The following is a 24,650-nucleotide window of genomic DNA, read 5'->3' as shown; positions in this document are numbered from 1 at the left end:
ATTGCAGTAAAGTCAGTGACTGAAAAATAAATATTTCTAATACATCCATTTATTTCTTTTATATGTATTTACTAGGCATCCATTTATTTCTTTTATATTTATGTATTTATTCATTCATTCATTCATTCATTCATTCGTTCATTCAGGTGTTTTCCTACTTATTGGGATATCCCATGATATGTAGCCTAATTCATGAGAACTTTTTGTGCACCCCTTGTTTTCTAACTTTGTAGATCGGATTACACGTATTTTATAAGCTTCAGAACTTTCCGTATAAGTTTGGACAGTTTTCTTCCAAGATACAGCGCATCAAGAAGTGAATGCCTCGGTCGCCCTAGAGCTTCACACTCCAGAAATATGTCGAACAATGATGGTAACAGGAAGATCGTTTCATTAGAGAAAGGAACAAGAAAAATGCTTATTATTTCGCCTAAAATTCGGGGAAATTTCATAGTTTGATAACAAAATGCGTAACGTTCACTCACGCGTAACAAATATATTTCACCACTCGCAATTTTATAATCCCCTCAACAATGTCCCTTCTTCTACCAGCTGAGTAGTGTAGATTTCGATAAATTCGCAATTAAAAACGATTTTCAAACGATAGTTCTACTGACTCGCCTGTTTCATTTGTCAGTTTATTATACAAAATACTCGGACAAAAAGAATTCAAGAGCGTAAGGCTCGTAACACACTTGCAGAGATTTCGCCAGCGAGAAATGTGTTGCGAGAAAATTAAAAAATTGATAACATGGATTCAAATGGACGTCCACACACTGGAAGAGATTCTCACTCGAGGCAAAAACCTCGCGCGAGTTTCTCGCTGGAATCTGTAGCTCAGCGAATTTTCTTGACACATTTATCAAAGATGTTTGACATTTATACCCTTTATGACGTTTGAATGTAGAAAAAGATATCACAGGTGGCGATGAATTGTATTGTTTTTATTTGAAAATGAGGAAAGATGGCTGATAATTGCAGTCAGAAACTTATCGAACTTGTACGATGTCACCCGTAGGCCTATTTATATGATACACGGGGTGAAAACTATAAAAACACGAAACTTTAAAGAAGAAATCTGGAGACAAATATAGATTTTCTGAAAATAAATAGGGCTATATTTTATTTTGATGAGATTTAATAGTATTGATTAAACATTTGAAATAATGTATCTATATGTCTTAACAGCTTAGGTAATTTTAATCAGAATATAGCAAAGAATTCTCTATCATATCATGAATGGCAAAAAAAAACTGTGGTCCATTCAACCTGAAATAACGCCTAAACTCATCATCATTCAAATCGAAACCAGTGTCCAAAACTCGCCCTTATTTTCGTAAGATACAATGTGATTTTCATATATTTGTGGCTTTAATTTTAGCCCTACTTCTTCTTTTCATGAACAAAATATGTTCATGTAACTCCATTTCCTCATCACCTGAATACTCAGATTCAACATAGCGTTCGTACGTAATTTGTAAAGTACGACAATATACTTACAGATTATATATTTAAGTACGACAATATACGTAAATACATAACCTATAATATTTCCCCCAACGAGTCATTACTATAATCAGATAAAATATGCTTTCTGCATGAAGGCAGTGCATAGATGATCATAGCGAGGTGTGATCTGTGATAGCGAGAACTCGCCAAGTGTGAGGAGGGAGGCTCTTCGCCTCTTTCTCGCAACATATTTCTTCAAGTGTGTTACGTCCCTAACTGTGCTATACTGCACCCTTATAACATAAACTACTGTAATTTACTAAAACGAATGAGATAGATTTCATTCTGCGTTTAATTTATCTGTTGTTTAACACTTAAAACAAAACAACTACAAAATTGAATTGCAAAAAATCTGAATATCACTTAATATCAAGGCCACCTATCTCTGTTTCCACTACACAATGAAACGAATTTTCCCTCTCGCTCGCGACCTTCAACCGGGCCACATACTCTCGTTTTCGTTTGGGTTCCGAACTGAATCCTTGTACTCTCGGCGTCCCCTCCTATAGTATATTCCGCTGATCGCGATGGTATTTTGTTCCGAATGCCAAAAGCATGAACGTTTCATGTTAAACGTTTAAACATAAAACAAAAATTTCTGCACACCCTTGTCTTCTACTCAACTGATGAATTGTTTATGCTTGTAAATTGAGTTAATCTGCTTACTATATATTTTATATTTTTGTACCCAGTGTTCAATTTTCAATGGGAGCTTCCGACACTTGCTTTTCCATCCACAACTTCACAGGTATGTTTGCCTAGGTTAACCAAAGAAAAAGTTTCGTCGAGGAAGTTGCTAGCATTGTGGCCTATTGGCCAGAAATTCATTCACGCAATGATAAAACTTCATAACGATATTTCTCTCCAACTAAAACACCTATACGGAAGTAAGTTTCAAGTATAAATTTGTAATGTCCTGTTGTAACATTCATTTCGTCCTTAAGAAATATTTTTAAAAAATTAAATAATGTATGATTGTAATGATAACATGAATGATATTTATTTCTTGTTTATAATACACGCCTGCATTCATTTGTAGATAAAACAAAAGAGCAATACCCAACGTCAACAACATACATGACCTACCTCGTTTGTCTATGCCTTGAGCATTAAACTCGATCCGTGATGATGACCTCATGGATATATAAAAACAAATGCCGGAAGCTCCTATTCAAAATTGAACATGAGGTATATTTTTTTTACTTATTCCACATCTCGAAGCTAGATTTCCGATTAAATATTTATGGAATACTATAAATTAAATGAAAATCTTAAAAATATATTTAACTTTGTAGTATTTCTTCATGTAACAACTTAAATACTGGGTACCAATGACAGAATTTCAGGTTTAAATTTAATTAGATTTCTAACGTAACTCATACCAATAAATCAGAGAAAGTAAAATCTTTGTAGATTCTTCCACGCAACCAATAAAACTTCTTAACCCGGAGTATTTACGCTCAGTTTCGCTGAACACTGTTTTATAATATTCCTTAAGGGGTACTGAACTGAAAATTACGGTACAGTCTAGTTTTATAGGCTCAAAAGAACGAACAATTAATTACAAATGGCAAAACTATACCTTTCTAAGACTAATTATTTTTCAAATTCATGACTTTAAATGTGATTTATGTAAACATTTCAGAGATGCAGCAACACGCCACTCCTCGTAGGAATGGCTATCTCTGTGTGTTATAAACATATTTATTAGCATAGCAGTGGGAGGAAAATAAAGTACTGAATGCAAACATAACTTCAAGACGTGACGGCATTAATGGAATATATTCTAAATCGTGATATTATACATATTATAAAACATAAAACATTTATTTGATAATATAAGTTATAAAACGAATTGTAGTATATCGTTATCTAGGGAACGGATTTCTAGGTTCTAAAAAAAGAGAGATTTACGATTTTATAAAATCGAATTTAGGATTTCTGGGAGTTTATACAAAATTAACAATTAATAATTTTGATTTCAGTAAATATTCAATTTTAGGTGGAATTTATGTACAAAGAAGTCTTTATTTTTGTGCAGCCTTCTCCAATACTGCATTTGACTAAAAAAATAAATATATAATTTGTAGAATAAAAAAATCTTACTATTGTTTGTTAGCAATATACTATCATATATTTTTATGGTGAATTTCTTCTGGTCGTCCCTGAGGAGCCGACTGGTAAATCGAGAAAATTCTTTCAGCGTCACAAGAAGTTATTGGAGCAAATTCCATGCTTCATAGTAGATCGCGATTTCCACCCACGTGCCCTACGCGGTCAGCACTGGCTCTGGTGGTAGAGAGACATTTGGTAGAATACCCTTGAATAGCAACACAACTGAAGGCACCTTTATAACACCTCCACCACTGAAGTGCTGTAACTTTTTTCAGTCAGGATATTGCAACCGAATTTCCCAAGCCTTTTAAGACTAATATGGAACGAACTTGCAGAAAACTGTTTACCTGTAATATATATATTTTTTTATATTTTAAATGGCATTTTTGTAGTTTTCTAGGCATTTTTGCATTTTTAGCAAATACCTTACTATAATAATACCGGACAGCTGTATACTAGGAGCATTGGCGTGAGTGCGAAAAATCGCGGACCTGACATCTAGCGCAGAGGGATGGAATTACGTCCACAAATACAAATATTAACATAGCGAGATTCGGACTGTTGTTTAAAACGTGAGTTACTAATGTGGAATTTTATATGAAACACTTAAGAAATGTTGAATAATATTTAATGTAAAATTATTATCTTATATTATCAAAGCTGCATATTATGAGAAATATTGCATACTTCATATCACTTTCCGTAATTAATTGTTACATATTTTTTCTTTGGTTTACCGAGACAAAATCAATCTGATATTAGGAATGAATTTACAATTATGTTTTATATACGCATTGCTGGCAACTGCAAAGATAAAATTGGTAGTAATCTGATGCTTGTAAATTAGTAAAGGCATGTGGACAACAATAAAACTTAATTTGATGAAACCGTAAAATTTCCAATAGATTTTAATTTATATTCATTTATTAGGTCTAAATAAAAAAACTAATTTGTATTTTTCTATCAACACAAAGACGAAGGAATTAGGCCTACTAAAGAATGTTGTTGACTCACGTTTTATGATCCCTCGGAAATCGAAAGTACGATTTGGAGCAATTTATAATGCTGTAATTGTAGCAATTATAAACAGTACATATACACCCTGACATTTTAACACAGCACTAATTAATAAAACTATTAACTAGTCCAGCAACAATATACATTGCAGTTGATTACAGCTTGTTTCGCGATTATCTTCACACCGGCAGGTAGGTAGCAGCACCAGCGTCGTTCGCACGCAAAACTGCTAGCTGTCCGGTATTATTATAGTAAGGTATTTGTTTTTAGTATCAGTATTTTTTTTAATATACGTAAAATACGGTACTAAAAAGGCGCATTTCAAGCACAAACATAGTTTTCAGGCATATATAGAAGTTTATGGTTCATTTAGTCGTTTTAGGTCCTATAGAATTTTAACAGGGTGATCCTGTGTACATGAAACGTAGAGATATCTGAATAACATAGTCTAGGGCTTGGTAAACAAAAGAGGTACGAAACTAGAAATCTGTTCCCTAGTCATAACAAACGTGTAGAGAAATTGCGTACTGGTATTTAAAACAAAACTGATGCTATTTACATAATATATCGTATTTTCTCGAATACTCCGTGCACTTTTTTTCCCAAAATATACAAATAAAAAATACGGGTGCGAGGCTTATTCGAAATGAAGTTGGCAACATTGAATTTTCTCCCGCGCATCTCCTAAGTTGGTAGTGCATGCCATTATTTTCGCGCGTGGGTATTTCAATTGTTAACAATGTTTAAAGGCGTTTGGATTAGCAGTACATGTGTCAGAATCAAGCTCGATAAGTGTACCGGTATAATTCCACTGAAGGTTTGAGATTGCGTCCTTTACTTGCAGTGAAAGATTTAAAATTATCGAAGGTGCGGAGAAATATGGAAATCGTGCTACAGCCCGTAAATGTGATGTAAGTGGAAGTTCCATCAGAGACTGGAGAAAAAATAAGGAATTGTTATTACACGACAATGGAAACCACGTAGTATCATACAAAATACAAGGTTTACAGACGCGTGCTGTTAACATTGCAGGATATCGTGTAAATGGCCGAATAAGCAAGACAACTGACGTGTGTGGTGCGTGCGCATAGGATGAGTTTGAAATGCGTCTTGTTCCAGGATAAAATTTATTGTTAATGTTTTAATTTTTTTAATTTGTCGTGATTACGTTTGCACGAACGTTTTATTTTTATAATTATCTTGTTAATATTTATTTATTTATTTATTTATTTATTTATTTATTTGCCTTTCTAAATTGGGGTGCGCGGTTTATTCGAGAAATACGGTATTCAACAGACTTTTGCAGGCATATTTATCCATGTGTCCTTACTCTTCTATGAAATTCACTATTTTGCAAGCACTTATCTTCCTTATTGAATAAGTCACATATTTTCCGAAAAACTCTGGGCAATCTTACTATCCATCTCCTGCCAAGCACAGGTTATTTTCAAGTAAAGCTGTTCCATAATTTTTTCTTTTTCTTTCAGCCATTCACGATGTATACTTGGAACCATGTACTGTCTGATGATTATATAAAAGTAAGACTCATTAAAATAGACTTTTTACAGTGTAAGAAAATGAAGTGAAAAGGTTATTTGTAAGTTCACATGTATAAATTTTTGTAATATAATTTCAAAAGATATAGCAAACCACCAGTAAATATCATGATTAAACAAATCATTCTTCCGTAGAAGCAGGCTTGTTTTTTTTTTTTTTTTTTTTTTATTTCAGATTCTTTATTTTCTGAGATCGCATCACTTGATGGATTATAACTCTAGTCAGAATAATATTGCACTTCACTCTCACTGGACATACTTGTTGCATTTCTATAGATTTATCGCACTGAACTTCAGTATTTACAATTTTCCCTATTTATTAACCCTCATTTTCAGTTTCGTTGTTGGTAATCGGACTATCGCTAGTACTTGCCCCAAAAGTGGCACTTTGCATTATTTATATACCACTTTTTTCCTGAAGAAGGAACAAGCTCTTTCTTTATGTGAATATGTTTTTGTTCGACGTACAGTTTATCAACCGAACAGTTTTAGCGTAACACGAAGTTCAGCAAGTTTCCACTGGATGCTGCGCATGTCAAACCGTGCCTCCATCTGTCGGATGTTACGTAATCTACTTGCAAGTGAATAATATAAGAATTTTCTAATAATCAACTGTCATTATCTGCATATAACCGGATACTATGAAGGAAGTTACTCGTCACTGGACGAGTCCATGTTACAGAGGGGAGTCATCTGAAAATACAAGAGTTTATTATTTATGTGCAAGGAGCAGACTAAAATGTATCAATTTAATTAGCATTGTCAATCACATCCTTAATAATAAAAAGTGACAGGAGATTTGAGGAAATCTCTGTACGATTATGTGTAACGCCAATACAGGAATTAGGGTAATTGATTAAAATAAATAGATAACTTACTATTTTCTGTAATATTTAAGTGTTCTAATGAACGGAAATGAAATAAACTATGAATAACAGTCAATCCTATAATAATAATAATAATAATAATAATAATAATAATAATAATAATAATAATAATAATATTAATACATACATACATACATACAGTCCACACCTGTGGAGTAACGGTCAGCGCGTCTGGCTGCGAAACTAGGTGGCCCGGGTTCGATTCCCGGTCGGGGCAAGTTACCTGGTTGAGGATTTTCCGGGGTTTTCCCTCAACCCAAGATGAACAAATGCTGGGTAACTTTCGGTGCTGGACCCCGGACTCATTTCACCGGCATTATCACCATCTCATTCAGACGCTAAATAACCTAAGCTGTTGATAACGCGTCGTAAAATAATCTACTAAAATAAAAATACATACATACATACATACATACATACATACATACATACATACATACATACATACATACATACATACATACATACATACATACATACATACATACATACATACATACATACATACATACATACATACATACATACATACATACATACATACTGTACTATTAAGAAGACAAGTAAAGAACTGTTTTGACTCACAGACAATTAAAAATTAACTGGTATACTGCATATAAACACATCAGACTGTCCCGTAAATACTGCTATTGGTATTTATCCATCTGTACACGAGAAATGCCAAGTTTGTATTAACTTCCTATAGTTACACATGTATTGTACACACCACAGCCGTTCACAAGAGGGGAATTGGGGTTCAAACCCCTTCTTAATGATGAAATCATCGAGTTAAAAGTGAAATATTTCAATGTGATATACAGTATACTGGAGGTATACTCCGAATTGAAATGGTGATATTGTAATTAATAAACAGTATATTATAAACTACTTTTATAAGAAAAATATGTTTCCCCCCCCTTCATACCCCTCTTTCAAAAATCCTGCGCACGGGCCTGGTGAACGCGCCTGTTTTACGCGTCCATGAATAGCATTATTTATTTAATTACTGCAAACCTCCCCATGAATCATAATAAACTCTACCAAGTAATATATCCATATATGCGGACTCTCTTTGTGTATAGGAATGTTCTCGTTCACATTGCTGAGTTTATCGCTTAAGACGTAAACATTACCATGGCGACCGAAGTCGAATGACGTCAGTGTAATTTCCGTTCCACCAAATTCCTTCATTTTTTATTAATGTATGTCTAATATAGATTTTACACCTCAAAAATCAAATACAATTTAGATATTAAACCAAATTCTTAATGATAAAAACGATAATAGAAAATTGACCAATAAAACAAAGACGTATTCACTTCAAAATATTTATTTCTTTATTTCACTACCCTTTTAATATCTCAGTATTTTCTCACTTAAATAGTTTTTTGCGTAGCAAATCGTAACACACACACAAGATTTAAATTCTGGGTACCAAAGATAAATTAAATTATAAATATAATAATAGCCGTTACTTTACTGATAATTAATTCTAATAATTAGGTACTTTTAGCTAAATGATCTGTAACTATTATTATTGAATGGTTTTCAAAAAACGTAAGCAAAAGACAATCGTAAGTGTAACGTATCACAAATTATTGGAAATAAAGGTGAAGAATCCAAAGGTAAGGCTGCCAATATCAGAAGGTAGCAGTCATATTTTTTTAAATTATTATTACGTATGGTCGCTTCTTCTCTTTCGAGAGCTGCGATTAACAGCTAATTTTATTATTCTTTTCATTTCATTTTCATTTAATTTATTGTGTTTCATAGATCTTACATCAGCTTTATAGCTTTGAGATGTGGAACAAGTAAGGAACTATACACAAGTATACAACACGTAATAAACAGATTAATTCAGTTTACAGGAGTAAACTTTTCATTAGTTGAGTGGAAGGTATGAGTATGCAGAAATGTTAATTTTTGTTCTAAACGTTTTCTCTTGGCTCTTCAAAGCTTTAAGATAATTGGGCAGTGCACAGAAGATCCAATTACAAGAATAGTGAACTCAATTTTTATAACAACTAAGATTAATAGAGGATAGATGGAGATCTGATTTTTAGTTGTATTAATATTAATAATGTTTTCATCAGTGCTAAATGTATCTTGATTTTAACATAAAATATCATCAGGGAAAGATTATACCCTAATTAAATGTTAAGGTCAAGATTTCTAAATTTTGAAAAATCGATTACATTGTGTCCTTTATCCACACCTGTCATTATTCTTATACCTTTCTTTCGTGAAACAAAAATATGTTTAGTTTCAGATCAGTTGCCCCCAGTATATCAATCAATTTTGGAATACAAATATGCACAGTGTATTATTTTAAGGGTGTTTATAAAGCCAATTGAAGATAAGCATCTTAATGCTTAACAGGAAGAGCTCAATTTAGGAGTAAGTTAATATATTCTATGTTTGTTTTCTGCTTAAAGTGATTATCCATTCCAAACCAAAAACTTTGTGCTTATAGCTTGTTTTAGATCAATTTCATTTAATATAATAATGAATAAAAACTGAGTACTCTTATGTGTACGTACTAAACTTGATTACATTGGTTTTATCAATATTAAGTCCCAGTTTATTTACAGCAAACCAATCATGCATTAGATTTAACACTGTACAGATAAGATTAACTAGGATAAATATTAAATTTACGGTTTAGGCTAAATCATTAATATAAATTAGAAACAATAATGACTCTAAAACTTATCCTTGGGGAACTCCATTTTTAATGTCCGTAAAATCTGAGTAACTTTGTAATATATTTATTTTTTAATTTTTGTTTCCTGTTAGATAAGTTGAATGTAAACCAGCCTGAAGTTTAATCTGTAATACTGTAAAATGTTCACAGTGTATTTTTCTGAGCTTTGGACAAATGAAATCTATATATATAAAAACAAAGAAAAAAATCGGTGGTGTTTTGTGTAAAGGGAGATAAGTCATAAAAATGAGTTTTGAGTTAAGTGAAAATTGAACATCGGATCCTTATTGGAAATAATTTTATACACAAATAAAACAAATCAAATGCTAGTATTCATTTGTTTCTTGCAGACCCACTTGTATAATTTAAATTGTGTATTCTCCAGGAGAACGAAACTCCATTTGCAAAACACCATCGAAATAACTTAATCAGTGGGATATATTTAGAAATTAGCAGGTTTTGACAATTTGTAAAACAAGAGAACATCTTACCGGTACTAAGTCAAAGTCTGATGTTCTCTTGTTTTACAAATTGTCAAAGTCTGCTAATTTCTAAACATGGATAATTGATTAAATTATTTTTTCATTGTTTTTATACATGAGTTTCTTATGGCAATGTCAAATTTCTATGTGCAATACCCAGAAAAATACACGGTATTATTATCTACACATTCTACTCAGTCAAATGCTTTAGCCAAATTACTTTGAATCTATGTTTTTATAAAGAAATTACTGACGCATTTGTTGTTAATTGAATTATTCTAGGACATCCTAGACTGAACATCAAACAAATTCTTCCTAAAAATTAAATATGGAATTTTTCAAAAGTAAGAACTAACTTTAATTGCTCGTATTTTCTACACACACTAAAAACTCTGGCACTGGCTTGGATTTTTTACATTACCACCCATTGTCATAACTTAATCGTAGATTTTGTGTGTGTCCACCATTTTGTTCTTATACAAGTAGGCCTAACAGCCTTCCTTCAGTTCTGTATACAGCAGCTCTAAGTTCGTGTTCTGAAATATCAGCCACAGTGTGTGTACTGTATGTGTGTATGGAGTCCTTCAACTCATCAATTGTCGTAGGTTTGCTTAAGAATAGCTACTCTTGCCTTCAGATAGCCTCACAACCAATAATCTGCTGGGTTAATAGAGAGTTTTCGCACCCCTGTCACACGCTAAACGTTAACGCTATTTTGACGTCAGTAATGACGTGTTTGGTGACGCACGTTAGCGTTGGTTAACTTCAGAAAGAATCTTTCCTGAGCCTTTTTGTACTGCGGCCTGAATAATTTAGGGGAGAGTTGAGTAGTATCGGACATCGGGTAATATCGGACAGTGCGTTTCTTTCATCTACCACCAGATAGTAGTACCTGAATGACATGCTTACGTTTCTGTATGCGACATCACAGAAACGTAACCATGTCATTCAGGTACTATCATCCGGTGGTAGATGAAAGAAACTCACTGTCCGATATTACCCGATGTCCTATACTACCCAACTCTCCCCTATCCATCTTTGAGTGGTAAATCTCAAACAAGATACCAAATTAGGCCTACTGTAAGCTTAATTCACGTCACGTTATCCGCCTAGAAATAGCGGGTTCCGCTATTGAAATAACTTGGGTGAATGGCTCTGATTGGCTCATAGATGACGTCAACATAATGTTAACGTTTAGCGTACGGCGAAGGTGCGAAGACTCTCTAATATCTGGCGATCTTGCAGGCCAAATTACAGGAAAATGCCTACTGATAACTCGACCACCAGATCAGAAACAAACAAACTCGTTGTCATGGTGATGAAAAGAAATCTCATTTCTTATGTAATAAACCAGTGTCAGAAATTTTAAGATTGTGTAGAAAAAAACAGGCAAATAAATTTACCTCTTGCTTTTGAAAAATCCTATATAATAATTCAATAAACTTTAAATAAATTAGTCAACGAAGATAGGAATTATGTTAGATATTTTTGCTTCTTTCACATGAAGAATTCATGTTTGAATGCGAAAATACTTCCTTTGAGTGTATAAAATAGTGGCTCACAGTCTGGGAGCGAGCCCATAGCGGCCAAGAACGGTTGAGGGGGCAAGAGGCAGTAGGAACCCTGCGCAGACCCCGCCTTGAGTTGTGCATGTTGGCAGCCATGTGTGAGCCTCCTCTGACTACGGGTTTTGCTTGCAGCAGCCGCCGCTGTCCATCCCGCACCCGACGGCCGCCCTCACGTCCATCCACGCGTCGCTGCCGCACTTCTTGCCATCCCCGGCGCTGGCATCGCCCGTTGGCTCGTCCTCGTCGCAGCCGGGCGTCGGGGTGAGCAACGCGCCCTGCTCCACGCTGTTCGTGGCCAACCTGGGGCAGTTCGTATCGGAGCACGAGCTCAAGGAGATCTTCAGCAGGTGCGACAAACAGTGCCGTGCAAATGACACTGGCTTTCTCATAACTAGGTCCGGAAGCTCATGCATTTGCGTATTTCTTCTCCAGGAGTCATGACTACACATACAGGGTGTTCTAGAAAAAGATTCCAATATTTAGAGAGGAGGTAATATGCATCAAAACAAAAAATTAAAGTCAAAAAAACATTGGTACTGAAATTAATATCTTTTGAGAAATGAGCAAAATGTTTACCGTCACTGTAAGGGTATCATATCTTCTAGTGTGAGCTCTTTGGAAGGAACAATGCTACTATGTTATAAAAAGCTACAGATGTGATGCATGCACCGACCGATTTTCTTCTTAGTGTTAGGCAACACCTAATGGCGAAGGATTGGTCGGGGAGAACCAATACATTGGCCTCCTCGTTCTCCTGACCTTAACCCTTTAGATTTTTTGTTATGGGGACATTTAAATGTCATGGTGTATGCAGCCCCATCAATGATTCACACACACTACCACAGCGCGTCTTCAATGCCTGTCAACAGATTCGGGAACAATCGGGGATATTTCAAAGAATGCGTGATTCCTTCACACGCAGGGCGGAAGGCTGCATTGCAGAGAATGGAGGTCATATTGAGCACTTGCTGATGTTAAGGGGACACTCAACTTAAAAATTGGAGAGAAAGTGTCATAGAAATGAAAAATTAAATTTCTACACTAATTTACGTGACAGAACTAAATCAATACGCAGAATTCTTCCCCTATTCATTGAGAAGTCACAGTCAAATGCACAAAGCCAAAAAATAAAAAATGATAATTAAAAGTGATACTTCAATTAATGATTGATTAAAAATTGAAATATTTTTTTATTTTGAAAAGTATTGGATCTAATCAGCTGAGATTTTGCATGTTACATTCCATGCACATATTAAACTTTTTCTCCAAATTTGAAAAAGATTGGTCAAATAGGAAAAAAGTTCCAAAATATAGTTGAGTGTCCCCTTAATATTACTCTTACAATGCAAATTCACATTGATGGTAATTATGTGCTCATTTCTCAGAAGTTATTACAGTAATTTTAGGACCTATATTTGCAGGACATTTATTTTTCTTTTGATGCATACTACCTCCTTGCTAAATACTGGAATCTTTTTTTCAGAACACCCTGAAGGGTAGACCTATCGTTTCTATATCAACCAACAACTTGACCTAGCGTTATATAATACATATATGTAAGTAATTTAATTAATTTCGGATAGTTATTCTTTGAGATATTTCAAACAAAAAAGTTTGATACAATTTTACTCGTTTTTGCTTCCTTTTCCAGACAAAAATTATTTTATATGAAACATTTTATAGCGTGTTTTGGGAAAGCCATTTCATTTAATTCCCAATATGCTCAGTCAATTAATTTTTTATTTTTTTTATTTTATTGGGTTATTTTACGACGCTGTATCAACATCTAGGTTATTTAGCGTCTGAATGAAATGAAGGTGATAATGCCGGTGAAATGAGTCCGGGGTCCAGCACCGAAAGTTACCCAGCATTTGCTCGTATTGGATTGAGGAAAAACCCCAGAAAAAACCTCAACCAGGTAACTTGCCCCAACCGGGTTTCGAACCCGGGCCACCTGGTTTCGCGGCCAGACGCGCTGACCGTTACTCCACAGGCGTGGACCAGTCAATTTAAGAGAGCAGTGTATTATCATAATAAATGATTGAAAGAATTTTAGTTTTGTCCTTTAAATGTGCAGAAATGTGATCCGAACAAATGTAACTTTTCGTTCTGTAAAGAAATTTTAAAAAGTTACTTTTCTGGTCATATTTCTGCACATTTAAAGGACAAAACTAAAATTCTTTCGATCATTTATTATCATAATACACTGATCTCTGAGCATATTGGGAATTAAATCAAATGACTTTCCAAAAACACACTATGAAATGTTTCATGTAAAACAATTTTTGTCTGGAAAAGAAAGCAAAAACGAGCAAAATTGTATTAAACTGTTTTGTTTGAAACATCTCAAAGAATAACCCCCTGAAATTAATGGTATTACTTGTGATTCAACCTGTATTTCTGCATTTCTTAAGCTGCTTGTACATGATCAAATTTTCGTTAAATTCAGTACTTCACTAAACTTTTCAAGATTTACCAATACTTTACAAGTTTAAATGTCAAATCACTTACAATACTTTATGCTCGACCATGCCGAAATGTAGTAATTATACACCTGGTAGCAGCCATTTAATGCACTTCATTAAAGTACACCTATTCATTATAATTCAGTTGTTCAGCCAATCAGAAATCACTATTGTACCATTATAAAACCGCAAGTATCGATTATTCTCGGATATGCAATCCAAAGACAACTAGCGAAACGTCACGGAGGCTGGAAATCCAATACTCTCGCAGAAGGTTATGTTCTGTTACTGTAATAATTAGCGTTGATTGTAAATAATATTCAAATAAATTCAATTTGTCATCTCGTTTTTCAATGTCTAATTTAATTTCAATGTTATATCAAGATTAATATTTAGTTTACTCTCTAGATCATAGCAAGCTCAATGACATTCGTTCCTCGGAAAAAGTCAATACTTTCGCGTCTGCGCACATCTCACAATTTAGGAGGTCAGTTCCGCTCCTCACTTAGATAACCATAACATGAATACTTATGAATAATTTCAAGTTAGAAATATGGTCGAGCATAAAAAGTCGTATGAAACTTGTCTATAATGGTAATTAAGACGCTCGAATGAAAATTATGAAACTCGCTTGCGCTCGTTTCGTAAACAAACACACTCCCGTCTTAATTACTACAATTATAGGCTCGTTGCATAATGTACTATTAAGGGCCAATTGTGTAAATAAGTAACATTAAGACATGGAACTAATTTTGAGTTATACCTATCTGTTCGAATATTCAACCAACTTTTTCCTCTTTTTAATGCGAAAAAGTATGGGGGTTTTATATGCGCATGTGTAAAAAAACAGAAAGAAAATGAAGTTTATAAATTAGGTAACAGTAGGCGTGAATATAAAAATTAGTTAAAAAAATTCCAGTACATTTTCTCCGCGAAGTCTGTCACATTCAATTTAAATTACACAGAATAACTCGCTCACTTGTTTACATTCACACCTGGCACTGGTGTGTTTCTCTGAATTCCTGACTTCGGAACTATGGTATGCGAAAACCGATACCACCAGTAGAAGAAGAAATGGGATTTGTCTCTGTGCTGTGACGATGGAAGAACGGGACAGAGAGTACAGTAGGTAGTTGAAGGAAAAAGAGACAACAAAGAGATATGTTGCTTCTCTTTGTCAACGCTGAGACAATTGGAGAAATAATGAGACAGAGGATGGTTTCAGAAGCGGATTATACCTTGCAATCTTTCCATGAGCGTTTGTGATTGATAATGTACACTACTGTGTAAAAATCGAAGGGATCTAATATGCGGATATACAGTCTGATCCGTTTGGGTCTGGATAATATTAATTTATTATTATAAAGTCATTATGATAGTAGGAAAAATTTCTTGGTAGTTATATTATGATCAAAAGATGGCAGTTTCTATATATGACAATCAACAGTGCATAATCTGAAAGGTCCACACCTGTGGAGTAACGGTCAGCGCGTCTGGCTGCGAAACCAGGTGGCCCGGGTTCGAATCCCGGTCGGGGCAAGTTACCTGGTTGAGGTTTTTTCCGGGGTTTTCCCTCAACTCAATACGAGCAAATGCTGGGTAACTTTCGGACTCATTTCACCGGCATTATCACCTTCATATCATTCAGACGCTAAATAACCTAGATGTTGATACAGCGTCGTAAAATAACCCAATAAAATAAAAAAAAATAATCTGAAAAGACAAATAAAAATCGTAGATGATTAAAATGGCTACCGTACTACAAATCAATGTGTTCTTCGGTATGCTAAATTTGAGAGTGTTAAAACAGTTCAAAGGGAATTTCGATGTGAGTATGATGTGCGTAATGTACCTAAATACAATTTCATAATGTTGTGGTATCGAACATTTGTAGAAACAGGTTCTGTGTTAAAAAAAACATGCAGGAGATCGCAGGCGAAACCCAGTACGAGAAGCAGCTATCTCTTGGATTGGCCCGCAAACTCCCCAGATCTAACCCCTACTGACTTCTTCGTGTAGGGTTTTGTTAAAGACATTGTCTATTCACAGAAACCCAGGAACATTGATGATCTGAGAGTAAAAATTACTCAAGCTTTTCAACAAATCACCCCTCATATTTTAGAACGGACATGGGTTGAATTGCATCACCGTTATGAGTTGTGCAGGGTGCGCAATGGGGGTCATGTTGAGCTCTGAGGAATCTCCCATCTTTCAGTGTTGTATACACAAAGTTTCAACAAACAAAGTTCAGTAGTAAATGTTTTACGGTGTTTTTATTTTATCCATACCCAAACGGATCACCCTGTAGATCTTCTCTTATAGGCCTATCTGAAATTTTTTGTCAAAAGAAATCTTCAAATTGAGACAAAAGTGCAAGGTGGCTCTAGATGTCTGGACGCATGGGGAAGGGATGGAGGAAAGTAAGTCAATAGAGACAGAAGAGGAGCTAAGGAAGACGTGAGCAGGAAGAAAAAAAAGAAGAGGGAAAGAAGAGATGAGTAGCAGAAACAGAAAGGAAAAGAAAAAAATAAACAAAATGGAAAAGGTGAAGAAGATGAGAAACAGGAAAAAAGGATGTCATGAACATAAGAAAAGGAAAAGGAAAGGACTAGAAAAGACGGAGGGAATATAAAACATGAAGAAAGTGGGGGAAAAAAAGAAGATAAGAAAGAGACAGGAAATAGAGAAAATTGAGGGGAAAAAATGGAAAAGGAAAATAAATATGAGGAAAGTAGGGAGAAAGAAGAGGATATCATTAAGAAAAAAGAGTGAAAGGAGATGAGAAAAAGGGAGAGAAAGAAAAGATGATGAAAATAGGGAAGAGGAGGAGGTGATGAAAACTGGGGAAAGAGAAAAATATGAAGATGAGGAAGAAGAAGAAAAGGGGGAAAGAAGATAAGAAGATGAAAAGGGGAGAAGGAAGAAAAGATGAGAGAAAAGGCGAAAAGGAGAATAAAGTTATGAAAATGGAGAGAAGGAAGATAAGATGAGGGATAAGAAGAAAACAAGATGAAAGGAAAGGAGAAGAAGATGAGGAAAAATGGAAAAGAAGGGAAGGAAATGAAGGAAAAGGAGACAGGAAGAGAAGACGAAGGAAAAAGGCGAAAGATAGGGAAAAGAGGCAAGGAAGAGAAGAAAATGAGGGAAAAGAGAAGAAAAGAAGATGACGATAATAGGACAAAAATAGATGAGGAAAAGAAAAGTAGAAGAGGATAAAAGGATAAAGGAAGAGAAGACAATCAAAAATGAGGAAAGGAGGAGATGAAAGAGGGGAGAGAAAGAGAAGATAGCGAGAAAAATGGAAGAGAAGAAGATGAGAAAGAAATTGAGAAAGGAAAACAAGGTGAGGAAAAAGGTAAAGGAAGAGAAAAAATGTGGTCAAAAAGAAGGCGAAGAAAATTAGGAAAATATACAGAATAAGAAGACGAAATTAGGAAAAGGGAAATTAATAAGATAAGGAAGAAAAGGGGAGAAGATGGGGAAAAGGAATGGATGACTTTTTCCATGTATCCAGACTGTATGGCCACCCTGTACTGTATTTGTGCATCAGTTATTCTTCCGAAACAAATATTTCTGGGCACATATCCATAGCGTTCAGTTTGGTGCTGTTGCTTGTGTATATTAAAGAATCAGTAATAAGATCATTAGAACCTGTTTGTATTAAATAATCTTTTCCTTCCATTTTGTTGTAAGGAAATGTTAGGCATCTTTTCCAATCATATTTAATTCACGTATACTTCTCAGAATACCTGGCTCTTATTGATTACGAACAAAATTCTAGTTTTAGAACAAATTGCTCTACACAGATGGACAAACTCATGCTTTAGAGGGATAAAAGCCAACTCTACGTGTAATTCCGTGAAGTTCTCGAAATCTCTTTTATTTTATCATCGCAACACTTTCTCTGTATTTCGTATAATGAGAAAGTATAATTAAAACAACTCTTGAGAGCTTAGTTGGAGAGGTCAGCATGAAAGCGGTAGCAAATTAGATTAAAACTGCTCGAAGCTAGTGCTAAACACACGCTGTACACTTCAGATCCCGCGCTTCCCGTTTCTTTGTATTACTAGTTCCTGTTTGGAGTGACGTAATAATGTCACTCTTCGTACCGAAGTGCTCCAAATGCGCCGGATGGTTAAAATTTCAAACGCAATCCATCAACGAATACCGGGCCAGAAAATCACTCTATCGACCTTTACCAATGAACACTTCTCACTTCGCCCACGCTCTCGTTTCCTGACGTTGCTTATCTAGAAACCCGAAGCCATTCTTGCTCAAATCAAATTAAGATACATGACTAAAAGAATCGATCTCTGATCTCTGCGAGATTGAAAACCCATGACAGCAATAGACTTTTAATTCTAAATATGCCTGTACACAGGCGTTCATTAGAAATCCAGGTAAATTTTAACGTCTCAGGGGAACTTTGGTGAATAAAAAAAAAAAAAAAGGAAGTATTGCAAACCCTATTTTTAATCGGCATCCGCTGATGTATATTTTGTACTCACGTTCCTAGTTAAGTTGCATCACTATTTTATTTAATTATTTATGCTCGACCATGCCGAAATGAAATTATACACCTGGTAGCAGTCCTTTAATGCATGTCATTAAAGTACACCTACTCATTAAAGTACAGGTGTTCAGCCAATGACAACTCAGCTTACAGGTGTTCAGCCAATAACGAGTCAGCTTTGTACCGTTATAAAACCGCAAGTATCGATTATTCTCGGATATGCATCATCATCATCATCATCATCATCTTCCTAACAAGAAAATTAGCGAAAAGTCACGGAGGCTGGAAATCCAATACTGTCGCAGAAGGTTATGTTCTGTTATTATAATAATTAGCGTTAATTGTAAATAATATTCAAATAAATTCAATTTGTCATCTCGTTTTTCAATGTCGAATTCAATAATCAAGGTTATATCAAGTTTAACGGGATTACATCAAGGTCAATGACATTATTGTTCCTCGGAAAAAATCAATACTTTCGCATCTGCGCACATCTCACGATTTCTCGACCTAGAACAAGGTCACTTCCGATCTTGTCAGATACAAATAAAATGTATACATCTGAATAATTTCAAGTTAGAAATATGGTCGAGCATAAAAAGTCGTATGAAACTCTCCTATAATGGTAATTAAGAAGCTCGTATGAAAAGTATGAAACTCGCTTGCGCTCGTTTCATAAACATCCATACTCGCCTCTTAATTAGTATCATTATAGGCTCGTTGCATAATGTACTATTATGATACAAGTTCGTAAAGATTCTCTTTTCGGCACGAGTGTAAAGTTTGTGAAACAAGGACCAAAAAGATAACTTTACGAATGTGTATCATGCAATGTTTTTTCTACGATGGCAAAAATTCACATTAAATAAATATTTCAAGTTGGAGAGGTTATAAGACCACGATTTCACAACAGACTAAACTCAAAACTATTAAGAAATAAGTATCCATGAAATTACAGCCTGTTTTATTCATGATCACGATTTCATGGTCGTCTAAATCGGCCATATAATCAACAAAGCGATTTGAAAAAGTTGAATGCTACATCTTGCTGCAATGAGTAGGCCTACTACATACCGGTACGTAACTTCAGAATAATCACTAAAAATTTGTTACTTATTTTTGTTACGTGTAATATTTACGTCATGAAAGAACGAGCTAATAGATTAATTTCTTGCTCAATGAAATTTGTACATTTAATATTACATTTTCTTTGGCAGTGCGTAAAGTGATTACTTATTTTTTTACGCACTAGTGTTGTAGAAGCTCACTTTACGCACTGATAACAGTGGGTAAAATGAAACTTTACGCACTATCGTAGAAAATATTTGCATTTTACCCACTGTTATCTGAGCCTTTATAAAGTAACGTGATGTGAATTAAATTTGCCAGAAAGAAGTGACGTAACGAAAACATTTCGTAATTATTTTGTACGTCAAATGAAGTATACAGCGCAAGTGTATAATTGGAGGTCATGAACCACATTGCAATAAATAATTTATTTTCAAGAAAAATACGCGAATCATGAAGAAACGAATGCTCACATAAAAATTGCGAACAAAATAACAGCTCATAGATAAAAAACAGTGTGTGCCACAATGTCATTAACATAAAACAATATAATTAAAATTCCTTTTCCACAGCTTTAATTATATTCTGCATATTTAGAAAATGGCGCCGATGTAACAATTATTATTAGTCCTATAAGTCAGTTGTTTCGTGTTGCAACCAAGTTGCGATGATCCTAATAACAAAATTAAGACATAAATAGAATAACCACGTCATCAAAGCATGGTATAATATCAGAGTGCGTTATCGGCATAGCTCTATCCGGAGTTGCACTCGGGTGCGGGTTCGATTCCCGTTTGGGCTGATTACCTGGTTGGGTTTCTTCCGAGGTTTTTCCCAATCGTAAGGCAAATGTGAGGTAATCTATGGCGAATCCTCGGCCTCATCTCGCCAAATATCATTTCATCTCATCACAAATTCCATCGACGCTAAATAACTTCATAGTTGATACAGCGTCGTTAAATAACCAAGTAAATAAAATAAATATCAGATCGTTGTCAATCCGTAGTATAACACCACATAACACATCAGCAATTAAATGCGGACGAGCCGACGATAAGAAAAAAAGCATGCGCAGAAACCATATTGTTGTACATAAGCATTATAGCACATATCCAAAGCCGCAAAAAAAAAAAAAAAAAAAAAGATGAACGGAAGCAGCATTTCGATCAATTAAATTATCGATATATATCGTTTTTATTATGTTGCCAACCAACCAATATTGTTGGAAATTAGTTTCATCATAATCATGGCGGCAATTTCGAACGCTATATTAAATATAAAAAAGGAGTAGATCAAATTCTCCCTGTTGGCTTAAAATGTAAGCCTAGAAATGAAAATTATGGAATTGTAGATAGAACCTTTTTACATACTTTATCCATGAATACAGGTATGTTCTATGGTTTTTCTATGTGATTGTGGTTTATTTACGTGTACAATGTTCTGCGAAACATGTAATTCTGGGATGAGTTTGAAGAAATGTGAAAGTAAACGAAATGGACTCATGTGGAGATGCCATCGGAAAATATAAAGTATTAAATGATATACACACTAACGCCAAACAATCTTTGTTGATAACTTTAGGCTTTCTCTGCGCTGGTTCTCTATGACGGTTTCACTAGCTATCATCCAAATTCAATTGTTGGTACCTTCCAAGCTAGCCGAACAACAATAATAAAATTTGACTCGGCTGATAGCCCGTGAAATCACCATACAGAATCTTATTTGAGTTAAATATCGTTTATAATATGGCATTTTATGGTACGCGTGCAATAAGATCGCCGTAAGAATAATTACCGTATTAACAGTTAACAAAAAATTATCAAGCGAATGTGTCAGTAGAGTTTTATCAGAGTAACCTGTTTTAATTTACAGGTTTTCCGGTATACTAGAACGACCGTTTTACAAACCGCTCGTTTTTTGTCTTTCCATCCATTTCAAAAACTAAACATGCTCCTTTTCGAAGGTGTTGGCCGATTTCTTCTGAATGACATAATTTTATTCAGCTTTGCCTGCTTCTTCCACAATTTATGTGAGTAGCGACGCTATGATCTCATCGACTGTCAATAAACTTATCTCCTATGATACCATGACGTCACGACATTTTAAGTATCGTATCGTAGGCCGTGATTTCAAACTAACCTATTACAAACTATTATCTTATTTCCACTTATTTCTTTCTTCATTATTAGTTCTTTTAAAATGTTGTTTACAAAAAATGGCACAGATGCATTATAGGGGCCAATCTCCTTATTGGTTGAATGGTATGAATGCTACTATCGATATGTATTGTTGTTATAATCGACATAAAATATATTGCCAACTTCTAAATTAACAGTCGGTTTTATTTTGTTGACTTGTAGCCTACTTTGCTGGGAGACATCGTTAGATATAGGCCACTCTTACACTAAACCTGGAGTAATTTAAGCTTATTAATCAAATATGATTCTATTTACCGTTTTTTATATGCTCACCTGTATGTAATTTCTATTTTATACATATTTCATTGTTATTGCCCATTCAAAGATCGTTAAGAACGATGACTATTACTTAATATCTCCTATCTTTCTTCAAATAGTGTTTATATGCCATGTTAATTTTCATTTGTTTTCATAAGTTAACAATGCTGCACATTGCGAGCAACATATAAGAAATTATTTTCCTGCACAATCCACGCTATATTCACGTTGTTTTGAAATGATTAATCGAAGATGGTTTGCTTATTGTTTATTACACGCACATTTGTATGTAATTTCTATTCCATACGTTTTTTTCTATCCCAAGATAATAGAATGCTCCCTGGACCAAATTATCGTATTTTGCAGTGGTCGTCAGTACTCGTTGAAATGGGTAATAATTAATATAATTATGTTGTACGTAGCAAGATCGATTATTCAATTGATAGGATATTTTATGAAGTTGTCATGACTGAGATATCTATTGTCAATTGCTTTTATTTGTCAGAAGGCCTTGACTGACGGGTACATAAGGACTGGCGCTCTTAGTGGTGGAGGTCGGGGTTTGGGATGGCTCACAAGCAACAAGTTATACTAAATATGTTTAGGATTAGTATAAAACTGGTCTATGTGTCCTATGGTGGGCGGGACATAAGTAACATTCACCCAAAAATATAATACAAAGTGACTAAAATCACATCAGTAGTAACAAATTGTTTAATTTTTTTATTTAATTTTTTTTAATTTGGTAGCATTTAATGTTATCGAATATCGAATGCTAAAAACGCTAATCGAACCATTACTTCCGCTGACCTTTTTTTTTTTTGCGTATAATGTGTGATGGGTGGCCCCTATAATGCATCTGTTCCCAAAAAATTACACATGAAAAAAGTTTACAATGTTATTCTAATTATATTCGTAAAAATTACGATATGCTATAGAACTCTCTGGTTTATAAACATTCATTTATACAATAAAGTACGTTTAACTAGGCCCGTAATTTTATATGCAAGAAAGGAAAGCAGTACAAAGGCTCCGAAAATACAGATGAAAGCGCAGTAAATAATGTTTTGCTTGTTAGACTATAAAGCCCGGTTGCAGAAACAGCGATCAAAATATGATTGGCAATCAAGTAGGGTTTGATTGGCCATCAGTTCTATTTCTGTTGCAGAAAGAACAATCAGTGTTTGATCGGATATCAGTCTTCTATCAGATTTGATCATCAGATTTTTGCTGGTTAAGTCACTGATCATCGATCAAGTAGGCTATTTATGTTGTTCTGTTTATAATACAGTTACTGTAGTGTATATAGTAAATAGCTATAGCGTAACAATATTGGTTTTGACATAATGGATTCTTCTGATGAAGAAATTTTAGAATGAAAAAAATATTATTAAGAAGAAGGCGTTTCCGTGATAGACATGAATTGTTTTTATGTATAATGACAGAAAATTTGAGCGAAGATTTAGGTTAAGTAAGGATTCGTGTGTTTTGTTACTTTCGAAAATTGAAACAAATGTATGCAGACAGACAAATCAAAGCCTTCCACTTTCTCCTGTGAACCAAGTTCTAATAATGCTGAGATTTTATGCTGTTGGAATTTTTCATGCGGTCTTGGTTATCTTGTTAGGGTCCACAAATCAACTATTTGCCGAGTAGTTAGGAATGTTGCGCATGAAATTGCTTTGTTATGGCAGGGTCTCATTAATCCCCAAACTTGAAACACTGTTTCTACACATGACAACACAATATTTTTAATGAGTAGGTTACGAGCTCCATTTGTAAACAGAGAGATGGGAAATAGAATTATTTTGGGTTATGGAGGTTATGCATATTCCAGTTTCTTGTCAACTCCTCTAGCAAATCCCACAACAGAAGCCCCCTCACGTTTTTTTTTTCTTTTTACTTCATTTTTGTTTCACTATATCGTAGTCTATATACAAATAGAATCCGCCTGTTTCCTTTCTACAAAAAGCAACAAAACAGCAAAACATTCACTTGAATATTCACTTGTTTTCCTAGTCACCGCCCACTTGATGCGTTCGTTTCGCGACTTTTAAAGAACATCAAATTGGCTATGGTTGCTAAATAGCGCTGTTGTCAAACGCATTTCTTTCTCAAATCAGCAATTAGTAAATTGAGACAAGTTGATTGGATATTCACGTTTGTGCAACGCAATGAACAATCAAATAAACCAGACATCAACTGATTGGCGATTAGGGAGTGATTTGATTTGTGTTTCTGCAACCGGGCCTTAAGAATCGATAAAAATGCACATTCGTAACAGAAAATAAAAATTATATTTCAGAATCA

The 24,650-nt window shown here is 34.6% G+C and overlaps 1 protein-coding gene across 1 annotated transcript in view; it reads left to right on the top strand.

Moving 5' to 3' along the window:
* The window catches only part of LOC138707426 (uncharacterized), a 516,816-nt gene that overhangs the window by 450,051 nt on the left and 42,115 nt on the right, over positions 1-24,650 (top strand). Inside the window, exons 7-8 of the mRNA XM_069836872.1 lie at positions 6,129-6,179; positions 11,971-12,185. Coding sequence (XP_069692973.1) covers positions 6,129-6,179; positions 11,971-12,185 — 266 coding nt within the window. The remainder of the gene's footprint in view (positions 1-6,128; positions 6,180-11,970; positions 12,186-24,650) is intronic.

Source organism: Periplaneta americana, chromosome 1, assembly GCF_040183065.1.
Source record: "Periplaneta americana isolate PAMFEO1 chromosome 1, P.americana_PAMFEO1_priV1, whole genome shotgun sequence".
Taxonomy (NCBI): Eukaryota; Metazoa; Arthropoda; class Insecta; order Blattodea; family Blattidae; genus Periplaneta; species Periplaneta americana.
Note: the sequence above shows the minus strand (reverse complement) of the source record. Positions and strands in the feature narration are given on the sequence as shown.